Source organism: Octopus sinensis, linkage group LG16, assembly GCF_006345805.1.
Source record: "Octopus sinensis linkage group LG16, ASM634580v1, whole genome shotgun sequence".
Taxonomy (NCBI): domain Eukaryota; kingdom Metazoa; phylum Mollusca; class Cephalopoda; order Octopoda; family Octopodidae; genus Octopus; species Octopus sinensis.
In genome coordinates, this window is record NC_043012.1 from 56,568,693 (window position 1) to 56,582,259 (window position 13,567).

A 13,567-nucleotide genomic window follows, 5' to 3' on the forward strand; every position below is an offset into this window, starting at 1 on the left:
ACACCATCTGAAGACCCGGCAAGACTAGTCAGGCCATAACCCATGGCCCCTACCTGGGACGTAGTCAGTCCACCTGTGCATACCTTCCTTCTTGTGACACTTGTGAAGACCTGTTGAGGCAAGTGAAAATCAAAACAAATCAAAATAGATGAACATCAATGGAATTTGTATCTTTGTGGTGCCAGTGCCGGTGGCACGTGGCACACAAGGGGGCTGTCCGAACGTGGCCGTAGCCGGTGGCCGTAGCCGGTGGCCGTAGCCGGTGCCGCATCGACTGGCCTCCGTGCTGTGGGCACGTAGCAAGCACCATCCGATCGTGGCCGTTTGCCAGCCTCATCTGGCACCTGTGTCGGTGGCACATAAAAACACCATCCGAGCGTGGCCGTCTGCCAGCCTCGTCTGGCACCTGTGTCGGTGGCACATAAAAAACACCATCCGAGCGTGGCCGTTTGCCAGCCTCGTCTGGCACCTGTGTCGGTGGCACATAAAATCACCCACTACACTCTCGGAGTGGTTGGCGTTAGGAAGGGCATCCAGCTGTAGAAACACTGCCAGATCTGACTGGACTGGTGCAGCTTTCGGGCTCCCCAGACCCCAGTTGAACCGTCCAACCCATGCTAGCATGGAAAGCGGACGTTAAATGATGATGATGATGATGATGATGATGATATATATAAACAACTTATAAACAAGGGCAAAGGAAAAAATTTCTAATGCCAAAATGCCGAAATAGACTTAAACGTCAATAACCATATAATTTAACACTATAAGCACATATTTTGAAGAAAACCGACAGAAATTTCTAAAAAATTTCTATACACACACACACACACACACATATTTACATATGTATATATATATATATATATATATATATATAATATATATATATATATATATATATATATATATAAATATATATAAACATTTATGTATATACACATGCCTCAATTTATACAAATTTATCAATGACAAACAGCTGTTATGCATCCCCATGTGAGAAGTTCATAAAGTAAACACAGTTTGTAGTTTGTTAAATGTTATTGAACTACAAATTGATAAGCTGTGTAATTAAGCAGTAATCTAATGAGCTATTAAACATCTATGAATAATATAAAGTACTTGTTTGAGGGATGAGTAAGAGTGACACTATTTCCTGAAATTATGCAGCCAGTGGGAGGTGGGATGCCTATGTGGTTGTGTGAATGCTAGAAATAGCAGTCAAATATCTCTCAAATCACAACTTACTGGTTCAAAAAAGTGCAAGTTGGATAACGAAGTTCTGAGAATTTTGCACAATAGAATAAATAAATGGATGGCCATATTTGGTGTGTTTTTCATAGCAAGATTACACAATCAGGGCTGACCTAATGCTAAAAAAAAAAAGAATGACTACGTAATATAAAAATTATTCTAGAGTATTTTAGTAGAATCACTGATGCATGTTACCACAATATGACATTATAAATGAGTAAGTCGCTGTGTTCAGAAATATGGGCGAAAACATTTCTAAATATTTTGGCGCAGGAGTGGTTGTGTGGTAAGTAGCCTGCTTGCCAACCACATGGTTCTGGGTTCAGTCCCACTGCATGGCACCTTGGGCAAGTGTCTTCTGCTATAACCTCAGGCTGACCAAAGCCTTGTGAGTGGATCTGGTAGACAGAAACTGAAAGAAGCCCATCGTATATATGTATGTGCGTGTATATACTTGTGTGTCTGTGTCCCCCCCCCCACATCACTTGACAACCGATGCTGGTGTGTTTACATCCCCGTAACTTAGACCAGTAGAGACCAATAGAATAACTTAGACCAAAAGAATAAGTACTAGGCTTACAAAGAATAAGTCCTGGGGTTGATTTGCTCGACTAAAGGCAGTGCTCCAGCATGGCCACAGTCAAATGACTGAAACAAGTAAAAGAGTAAAAGAGTATTCTATACATGTGCAGGTGGTGTATGCATGTATATATATGAATGTGTTTGTGTATGCATGTGTGTGTGAGCAGTAATTTGTTTTCTGTGTATAAGAGAGTATATGTGTCTACAAGAGTGTTTGTGTGTGCATATATGTGAAAGTGAGTAGATATGTGTGTGTTTATGTGAGAAAACTAATTAGTATTTTGTGTATGTAAGAGAGTACATTCAATAGCATAGCTAGAGTGTGTGCCACCCGGGGAAGCCCGTCCGATTTCCACCCCAGGACCCCACAAACAAACGCATATTGCCTAAAGCAGACCTAAAAGCGTTGTTCCTATGCGCCCCCACCAGCTATGCTAGTTAGTACATGTGTGTGTTTATCTGTGTGTGTGTGTGTGTGTATATATATATATATATATATGAGGTGCATGGTTCAGTGGTTAGAGCGTCGAGCTTATGATCGTGAGGTTGTGAGTTTGAATCCTGGACTGGCCTGCGTGTTGTGTTCTTGAGCAAGACACTCTATTTCATGTTACTCCAGTTCACTCAGCTGTAGAAATGAGTTGTGATGTCACAGGTGCCAAGCTGCATTGGCCCTTTTGCCTTTCCCTTGGATAACACTGGTGGCATGAAGAGGGAAGGCTGGTATGCATGAGCGACTGCTGGTCTTTCATAAACAACCTTGCCTGGGAGGGTAACTTTCTAGGTGCAATCCCATGGTCAGTCATGACCGAAAGGGGTTCTCAGCATATATATATATATATACTCAAAATAAGCAACAAGAATAACTTCGGTAATTTGGTACGATCGTTTCGCACTACATCATTTTATTAAATGTTGTAAGTATTACAACAGTTTTAAAATGCTGAGCACTCATCAGCCATTAATAGAGATTTTCCATTAATACGTAATTTTCATATCAAGTGATAACATTATAGAGATGGTAGACATATATATATATGTATATATATATATGAGTATGTTTGTGGACGTATGTATAAATGTGAGTGTGTGAGGATGAATACAGTAATCACTCATTATATTGCGATTCACCTATCATGCCCTCAGTGCATCGCGGGTTTTATGTAAATTTATATCGCGGGTTTAAGGTGGTAAGCTGGCAGAAACGTTAGCATGCCGGGCGAAATGCTTAGCAGTATTTTGTCTGCCATTACGTTCTGAGTTCAAATTCTGCCAGGGTCGACTTTGCCTTTCATCCTTTCAGGGTCGATTAAATAAATACCAGTTACGCACTGGGGTCGATGTAATCGACTTAATCTGTTTGTCTGTCCTTGTTTGTCCTCACTGTGTTTAGCCCTTTTTGGGTTGTAAAGAAATAGGTATTTTGTCTGCCGCTGTGTTCTGAGTTCAAATTCCGCCGATGTCAACTTTGCCTTTCATTCTTTCGGGGTCGATAAATTATGTACCAGTTGTGTACTGAAAATGATCTAAATGACTGGCCCCCTCCCACAAAATTTCGGGCCTTGTGTCTAAAATAGGAAAAAGTATAACGTGGGTTTCGGCGGCCGATAGGTATTTATAATTTTTTAGATTTTAAATATTTCTGTGGTAAAATAAGCATTTTCACACCTAAAAATTAAAAGATCAATTATTAAATAAATATATAGCACAGTACTGCATTGTTTAACACATTAACTTTATATTAAAAGAAAATACTTAGTGTACTGTAGATGAATACTTGATAGACACTGACTTTGCTGACGACATCGCTCTTATCAGTGATTCTCTCTCCAATGCCCAGTCTCTTTTACAATCTCTCGAACAAGCCTCAAATTGTGTAGGTCTTTACCTCAATGAGGCCAAGACTGAATATATAAACAAGGGCCTATCCAACAGTGACTGCATCATCCATACTCTCAACAATGCGCCCTTAAATATGGTTTCTGATTACAAATATCTTGGGTCATACATATCATTATCTAGAAAATATTTTCTAACTAGAAAGGGTATGGCCTGGTCAGCCTGCAATGACATGCATAAGATCTGGTCATCAAATCTAAGTAGAGACTTCAAACTTGAAATCTTCAAAGCCACAGTCAAACCAATTCTACTATATGGCTCAGAAACCTGGACGTTATCAAAGAAGCTTGAGAGGCGGTTGGATGGAACCTCCTTATGAGAGCTCAAAATCTCTCATGGAAGTGTCATCCAACCAAAATGCAAATATATACGGGAAACTACCACCTGTGTCATCTCTTGTGAAAGGTAGGAGAGTCCAGTTTGCTGGACATTGTTGTAGAGCTGAAAACGAAGCAATTTCTCCTCTTCTCCTCTGGAAGCCATCTACTCGCAACACCAGAGGGCGCACACTCTCCTACCCTGATGTAATCTTCAGGGATACAGGCATCCAGCAACAGGACCTCCGTAATGCTATGATGGACTGTGAAGTCTGGCATAGCATGGTAAATTCCATTGTCTCGACCATGGTCGAACAATGATGATGATGATGTAGATGAGTAAACAAAGAATCGCACATACTTTTACTCTTTTACTCTTTTACTTGTTTCAGTCATTTGACTGCGGCCATGCTGGAGCACCGCCTTTAATCGAGCAACTCGACCCCGGGACTTATTCTTTTGTAAGCCCAGTACTTATTCCATTGCTCTCTCTTTTGCCGAACTGCTAAGTAACGGGGACATAAACACACCAGCATTGGTTGTCAAGCAATGCTAGGGGGACAAACACAGACACACAAACACACACACACATATATATATATATAAATACATATACACATATATATACACATACACACACACACACACACACACATATATATATATATATAATCGCTACATAGATCATTTTAACTTGCGTGCGAGATGGTTTGCGTGAATATATGTACACATGCTTTTATGTGTATATTTAGATTTATATTCATACGTCTGTATATGTATGGCGTTTACGCGCATCCTTTTGTGTATGTTGATATATATATGTAGATTTTAATATAAATATGTATTGCAGTGTAATATTTATAACAGGTTTAATTTCTATGCATTAATTTGCACTTTCTTCATTAACGTCAATATGTATTTTATTCAATGTAAGGTTTTTTCCTCGGATTTTATAATTTTTATAAGTTTTTTTATATATATATATACATATATTTTTGACCTTTTTGTTTATCGCTCGAAGATTGACCGTTTTTTCTAAAGGGTCAATCAAACAAGTCCATTTCTTTTTAAAGGTGTAGCGTTTGTAAGAGTATAGATTGAATTGATATATCGGTTCCATTCTAGCAAAAACTGTCTGATGAACGGCAACGAGAAACTCAGAGTAACAGATTTTGTTGAATTTTCTGCTGCTTAAAATAAAGCATATTACTCTACCACTGGTATTTGAGTACTCTTTTTTCCACCTTGTTTCACATTTATGTGTTTACTCCGGTATATATGTATATATGTATATACATATATATGACGGGCTTCTTTCAGTTTCCATCTACCAAATCCACTCACAAGGCTTTGGTCAGCCCGAGGCTATAGTAGAAGACACTTGCCCAAGGTGCCAAGCAGTGGGACTGAACCCGGAACCATGTGGTTGGTAAACAAGCTACTTACCACACAGCCACTCCTGCACCATACTGTATGGAAAATGAAACTCGGGAGGCGAGTGTGTGGTATTGTTTTGCATTCGTGTGTAAAATTGTGAATTTATTTCAAACTCTATGGTATCGTCCAAACATTTTGCACCTTCTAAAAATATACAGTACAATACTGTTTCTACTTCGCAGATTTTCACCTATCACATAGGGTTTTGGAATGTAACACCCGCGATAGTCCAGGGATTGCTGTATGTATATAAGTGTGTATGCGTGAAAACAAATTTGTATTTCCTGTATCAGAGTGTGTGTGTGTGTGTATGTTGTAGAATGTGTAAACAATTATTTCTGTTATGGGTATGAGTGAGAATTATATGTATGTGTGTGTTTCTGTATATATTTGTAAGTGTGTGTATGTGCGAACAATAATCTGTTGATGTGTGATGTGTGTGTGTGTATGTATATATATATATATATATATATATATATATATATATATATATATATATTATATATATATATATATATATATATTATATATATATATATATATATATATATATATATATATATATATATATATATATATATATATGTTTTACTCTTTTACTTGTTTCAGTCATTTGACTGTGGCCGTGCTGGAGCACCGCCTTTAGTCGAGCAAATTGACCCCAGGACTTATTCTTTGTAAGCCTAGTACTTATTCTATCAGTCTCTTTTGCCGAACCGCTATGTGACGGGGACATAAACACATCAGCATCGGTTGTCCAACGATGTTGGGGGGGGGGGAACAAACACAGACACACAAATGCACACACACACACACACACATATATATACATATATACGACAGGTTTCTTTCAGTTTCCGTCTAACAAATCCACTTACAAATCCACTATAGCCCGAGGCTATAGTAGAAGACACTAGCCCAAGGTGCCACATAGTGGGACTGAACCTGGAACCATGTGGTTCATAAGCAAGCTACACGGCCATTCCTACGCCTATATATATATATCAACATGTTGAGACTTATGAAGGTAATAAAGTACCGAGATATGTGGCACATTGCTGTACTCAAGAAGACCTGTCCACCATGACAGAATCGATATCCTAGAATCAAGGTGCCGTGTAAAACACATTGGCACTGGTGCTACATAAAAATCACTGGTGATGGGGCCACGTAAAAAAAAAAAAGCACCCAGTGCACTCTGTAAAGTGGTTGGTGTTAGGAAGGGAATCCAGTTGTAGAAATCAAGCCAAAACAGACTCTGGAACCTGCTGTGGTCCCTGGCCTTGCAAGCTCCTGTCAAGCCATCCGACTCATGTTAGCATGGAAAACGGATGTTAAATGATGATGATGATTATATATATCTTAAAGACTCCGCCGGTTACGACGACGAGGGTCCCAGCTGATACGATCAACGGAACAGCTTGCTCGTGAAATTAACGTGCAAATGGCTGAGCATTCCACAGACACGTGTACCCTTAACGTAGTTCTCGGGGAAAATCAGCGTGACACAGAGAGTGACAAGGCTGACCCTTTGAAATACAAGTACAACTCATTTTTGCCAGCTGAGTGGACTGGAGCAACGTGAAATAAAGTGTCTTGCTCAGGGACACAACGCGTCGCTGGGAATCGAACTCACAACCTTACGATCATGAGCCGAATGCCCTAACCACTAAGCCACGCGCCCTCACTTAATTATATATATATAGATATAGATATAGACAAAGATATAGATATGCGCTTTGGTTTACTTGTTTATGTTTGTGAATGTGTGTGCTTGTTTTAGAGTAATGGTTTTTAACCCTTTTTTTGCCTATAGACCCCTTTGTTTCATATTTTACTCTATTGGACCTCCATAGCCATTCGGTGTATAGAAAAAAAAAATACTACTGCATTTTCATAATTAAATGTAATTAGGAATTGTATAAAAACTTTTTAAACATTTTGTGTATTGTAAAAGAATAACTAGTTTATTGCAGATAAATTTTAACAACAAAATCTTATATGGACCACCCCAACCCCCACCAAAGGTCATATGGACCCTGGTTGAGAACTACTGTTTTTTGAGTGTGCCAGCAATAATTTGTGTTTTGCATGTCTGAGTGTATATGTATCTACTTGGTTGTGGGTAAGTGCATATATGTGTATTTGCGTGAGTATGTCCCCTGGTCCTCTTCTTCTTCTTCTTCTTCTTCTTCTTCTTCTTTGTCGTCGTCGTTGTCATCGTCATCGTCATCATCATCATCATCATCATCATCATCATCATCATTCAATTTCAATAGAAGCCAGCTGCAATTGTCTGCTTACTGTCACAGTTTTCATAATCAGTTATGGTCCAATGGTTGGGTGGCTAGCCCTGGCCATCAGCAAGAATTGAAACCCTACATGAAATTTGAACTCAGAATACAAAGTGCTCGAATAGATACCACGAGGCATTTCACCTGTTGTTCTATGAATTCTACCAGTCTGCTACCCTGGATTGGTACATTGTCAGGATGAAAGGCTAAGTTGACCAAGGCAGTATTTGAACACAGTGTGCAGAGAGCCAAAGCAAATACTGTGTGACATTGTACCCAGTGCTCTAACAAGTTTGCCACTTCACTCTCCTGCATGCAAGCCTATGATAACTCAATTATGTTGTACGGATGTGAGATACAGTCTCAGTCTAGGGGCCTTAACAGCCACCTGATTTCCTTTGGGTACCAAAACATTTCCCATGATTATGGGTTACCAGTGGTTCAGATTTCATAAGCAACCAATGACTACACTCAGTATGATTTGGATGCGCCAGCTAAGACTGTTTGGTCATATTGCTTGATATTTCTTAGTTGGATCCTGTGTGTTGTGTTCTCTTCTCTGAGGATCCAGCTGGGGTGACTGCTCATGTTGGTCAGCCACATGTCACATAGTCCTGACAGATAAGGAAATGTCTCACAGAGATGGTGACTGACTGAGACACTGCTTGGATGGATGCCTGGGATGACTCAAGCAAGTACCAACAAATGGTGGCTGCAGCGACGCACTGCAATGGCACGTGCCCCAGCACCTGACCTGATTTGATGTGAGATATGGATACACTCCAAAAAACATTGAGATGAATTTGCCAGCATTCAAAAATAATATAATAATAATGAAATTATTGTATACAGTGCTCAGGTGCACCACAACTTGTCAAAAGTGCGTATAAAGCATGTACAGTAATGTACAAATGTCTGGAAAGTGAACAGTGTATAAGTCAGAAACATGCTTGAGTGTGTATGGAGGGGAGAAAATCTGGTGTAGTGTTGGCAAATCTCAGGAAGCATCGAAGTTTTGAAGGATGCAGTGCTCCGACAACAAACAACTGATGCCGGCAGTTTGTTCCATGCTTCAGCAACTCTTAGCATGAAAAAAGTTTCCAAAAGTCATGGGAGCTGTGCTGTTTTCTGACTTTGTAAACATGTCCATTTGTGTGAGATAGGTGGAGTTTGAAAATGTGCTCAGAGTTATTGTTAGTAAGATGGTTAATAATTTTATGGGTGTCTGCCAAGTCAGCTGCTAGATGTTGGAGTTTCAATGTATCCATGCCCAGGGAAGTAAGGCTTCAGAATATGGCAAATGCCTGATGGAGGGTATTCTCTTGGTTGCACGTCACTGAATGGTTTCCATACGATTAATATCCTGGGCAAGATAGGGGTTCCAGACCAGTGATGCAAATTCCAGGTGAGGCCACACCATAGCTATATAAAGCCTCAAATAGATAACTGGAGAGCAGCTCACAAAGGACTTGGTAAGTGATGCCAAGACACCCTCAGCCTTCTTGGCAATTTTAGCAATGTGTTTTATCCAACACAAATGAAATGCTTTATCTGCACAATTTTAGTCACTACCAAGCAGTCAGTTTTAGAACAACTTAACATGTTTAGCTGGGGAAAGGAGAAAGATGCTTTGAATTAACAAGAGAAAGAATAATGCAAGGGTTTAATCATCGGTGGAATGAGTAAATCACTTGTAAATGAAATTATGTGTGGAAAAATAGAAGGTTAAAAGGAGAAAAAGAGTGGCCAAAGTGAAACTGCATCAGTGATATTGAGGTTGATTGAGATGAGGACATCAGAATGAATGCATAAGGAAAACCCCAAATTGAAAAAGATGGAAAATATCAGTTAAAAAATTCAAGTGCCCCAATGGTAGAGATGCTGTAGGCATTGCTACAGTGTAAAGCACAATAGTTCTGTGTGTTGAAAGCTAGTCATCTCGGTTGTAAACACAATGCAGTACTGCTTACATGATACTAACCACAACCCTCCCTTGTATCGATACTTTATCAAACTTCTCGTTATAAGACACAAATATCCTTTGATTTTTTACTGAATTGACTTGTACAAACACAAATAACTATTAGCTGGAATATTCACAGAAAGAGCTTGAATTCAATTAGGATGTGAAATTTGAGAAATATTAAATTACAGCTTGCGTAATGATTAATATTTCTCCGGAAAAGAAAAATATTGAATTTAAACAGCATTACTAACCTATATGATTGTTCCAGAGCTGTAATGGATAGTGGTTGTAACATTTTATTCTGGTTTCTTGTTACATCCAGCAGAAAACATATCTCATAACAATTATTGCTTGGTTATTAGAACACAAGGTAACACACAAATGTTCTGTTTTTATAAATTTAGAAATCCACTACTATAGAAACAGTGAGACACAACCTATCTTAAATCAATACCTCTCTCTCTCTCTTTCCCACCCCTCTCTCTCTCTCTTTCCCACCCCTCTCTCTCTTTCCCTCTCTTTCACTTTTGTTTCACTTGGCAGGTTTCCCAACTACCCGGATATTTTATTTACTACATTTTCTGTACTAATAATATACTCAATCAATCAATCTACATATCCATATTTGTTCATTTTGTCTTAGTATAGCCAAGTAAATTGATTTATTTACATTTTCCTTACCAGATCTATCCATCAATGGGCTGTCACCTGTATTGACGCAGGTAGTGTAGGAATATACATCACATACATATACACACAGAAATATATTTATCAGCTGCGTATTTGTGCTATAAATAGATGAAACTGTGGGAATTTTCCCAGTCGAATAGCATTTGATTGCAGATGGTGTCTGCCTGGCAGTGGACAGCTAGCCAAGAAGTTACTGGTTCATGATCTAACACTGGCATTGTGTTGTTACTATAACAAAGACACATAACTCTGCATGGCCATGTTAACTTAGTTCCACTTACGATAGAATGGTTATAATCAGCTTACATACAAGGACAGAAGCACAAACTCTGAAATCCCGAGAAGAACCAATCTGCACTGCAGTCAGCAGGAGACTGTGGCAGACCAACTGCCTGAAGAATGAATACCCAAGACAGTTATACAATGAGTATAGGTGCAGGAGTGGCTGTGTGGTAAGTAGCTTGCTTACCAACCACATGGTTCCGGGTTCAGTCCCACTGCGTGGCATCTTGGGCAAGTGTCTTCTGCTATAGCCTCGGGCCGACCAATGCCTTGTGAGTGGATTTGGTAGACAGAGACTGAAAGAAGCCTGTCGTATATATGTATATATATATATATATATATATATATATATATATATATATATATATGTATGTGTGTGTGTGTGTCTGTGTTTGTCCCCCTAGCATTGCTTGACAACTGATGCTGGTGTGTTTACGTCCCCGTCACTTAGCGGTTCGGTAAAAGAGACAGATAGAATAAGTACTGGGCTTACAAAGAATAAGTCCCGGGGTCGATTTGCTTGACTAAAGGTGGTGCTCCAGCATGGCCACAGTCAAATGACTGAAACAAGTAAAAAGAGTAAAAGAGAGAGTACCACCAATAGGATGAAGAAACAGATAGATAGATAGATAGATAGATAGATAGATAGATAGATAGATAGATAGATAGATAGATAGATAGATAGATATAGAGAGAGAGAGAGAGAGAGACAGAGAGACAGACAGACAGACAGACAGACTCAAGAAAACATGGTATATTACCTTTGATGAAGATCTGAAGGGATGTAGCATCACTTGGAAAGATGCAAAAACTGGAATGATTGGAGGCATTTTGCTGTCTAATGTATAATATATAGGTGAAGTGGGACAGAGAACTAAGACAGGGTAAAAACTTCCTCTATGTCAAGAAAATCCAGACCTTCAACAGCATATTAACAACTCATAATTACAATACTAACCACAACTATAAGCATCAAACAATAACCGTTTATCCTCTTCACAGCAGTAAAGAACCTCTTGAAGCTACACTCAAAGAAGAAGTTCAGTCCGTCAGTATTCAATGTAACTCAACATTTCTGCATTATTTAACTGTAAACTTCGTAGTTGCAGTGTACGCAACAACCTATAACAGCTGGCTTTGTGTAATGTGAAATTGTGTTAATACATGCATAATGCATATTTAAGTTTAACTGGTTGGAACAGTTGATGTCTCTTAATTTACATATGACTCATTGAGCTTATTGACATCATTCACTTGTAATATCCTTGTAATCTGGTCGGAACAGCTGCGTTTACTTGACTTATTACAATCTGTGGCTGCAATGAAGTAAGGGAATTTTAATGTTATATATATTTTTTTCAGAAATGTGGACACAATAAAATTCAAAGACCCAGTCTTCAGTGACAACAAGAGTGCCAATAATGATTTTTAACATGGGAAGATGCAAGCAGGGACATGTAATTAAGAAGTTGGCCTCCCAATCATTTTTTTTTAGTCCAGTCTCACTAAGTAGCACTTTGAGCAAAGATCTTCTATTACAGCCCTGGGCTGACCAATGCCTTATGAGTGGATTTAGTGGACAGAAACTGAATGAAGACCATCATATATATAAAATAATATACATAATATATAAATATATGCATATATACATACATATATGTACATACCTACATATATATACTCTTTACTCTTTTACTTGTTTCAGTCATTTGACTGCGGCCATGCTGGAGCACCGCCTTTCATCGAGCAACTCGACCCCAGGACTTATTCTTTTGTAAGCCCAGTACTTATTCTATCAGTCTCTTTTGCCGAACCGCTAAGTAACGGGGACATAAAAACACCAGCATCGGTTGTCAAGCAATGCTAGGGGGACAAACACAGACACACAAACACACACACACGCATATATATATATACATATATACGATGGGCTTCTTTCAGTTTCCGTCTACCAAATCCACTCACAAGGCTTTGGTCAGCCTGAGGCTATAGCAGAAGACACTTGCCCAAGGTGCCATGCAGTGGAAATGAACCCAGAACCATGTGGTTGATAAGCAAGCTACTTACCACACAGCCACTCCTGCTGTGTAACACAATTTTTGTCCTTGAGTAGCAACTGTTATTTCCTATTTGTTTATCCCTGGAAAGTATGAAAAATGGCTAACACTTCCTTCAAACTTTGCTTTTGTTACATTTATTCAAACTCCAAAGGATCTTTCTCAACACGTAGCTATTATGCCCCCCCCCCACCAACTGCTCCTGCTCATCATTAGAGACGTGCATATTGTCAGCTACTAAGGGACATGCTCAAGTGGTTAAGGTCAAGCAAATGACAAGCAAATCTGTGGTATTGAGCAGAATATTTGTTATAATGATATTTCTGCTTCAGTGACTCAGTCCTGAATCTATCTGAAATGTAATGGAAAATAGGTCAGTTTCAAAACATTGAGTCACAAAAGCAAAATTTGAAGGGAATGGTAGTCCTTTCCTTTGATATACAGAAAGAAACAAATAGGAAAAAATGCTTACTGACCAAAGACAAAAAAAAATTAAAATTTCATTATGCAATGTAAATAGAGAGACAGTCCTTTTTTTCTAGCTGAGATCAGTGGGACAAACACTTTTCCCCAAATGCACAGGCATGGTTGTATAGTTAAGAAGTTCACCTTGCAACAGTGGACACCTTGGGCGAGTGTCTCCTACTATAGCCCTAGGCTGAACAATGCTTTGTGAGTGAATTTGATTGACAGAAACTGTGTAAAAGCCTGCCCTATATGTGTGCGTTTGTCCCCCCCCTACCACCACCACCACTCTGAACACTGAAGAGTGGCTCTTTGGATTTTATT

At 39.0% G+C, this 13,567-nt stretch overlaps 1 protein-coding gene across 5 annotated transcripts in view; it reads right to left on the minus strand.

Moving 5' to 3' along the window:
• LOC115220382 (anoctamin-4) overlaps positions 1-11,838 on the minus strand; it is a 120,399-nt gene extending 108,561 nt beyond the window's left edge. For 2 of the 5 annotated variants that reach the window (XM_036510161.1, XM_036510160.1), the window contains exon 1: positions 10,001-10,166. In XM_036510161.1, coding sequence (XP_036366054.1) covers positions 10,001-10,044 — 44 coding nt within the window. In that variant the 5' untranslated portion in view covers positions 10,045-10,166. Of the gene's footprint in view, positions 1-10,000; positions 10,167-11,482 lie in introns of those variants that run through there. The other 3 variants (XM_036510163.1, XM_036510162.1, XM_036510165.1) reach the window with 2 other exon arrangements.
• Between the last annotated feature and the right edge of the window lie 1,729 nt (positions 11,839-13,567).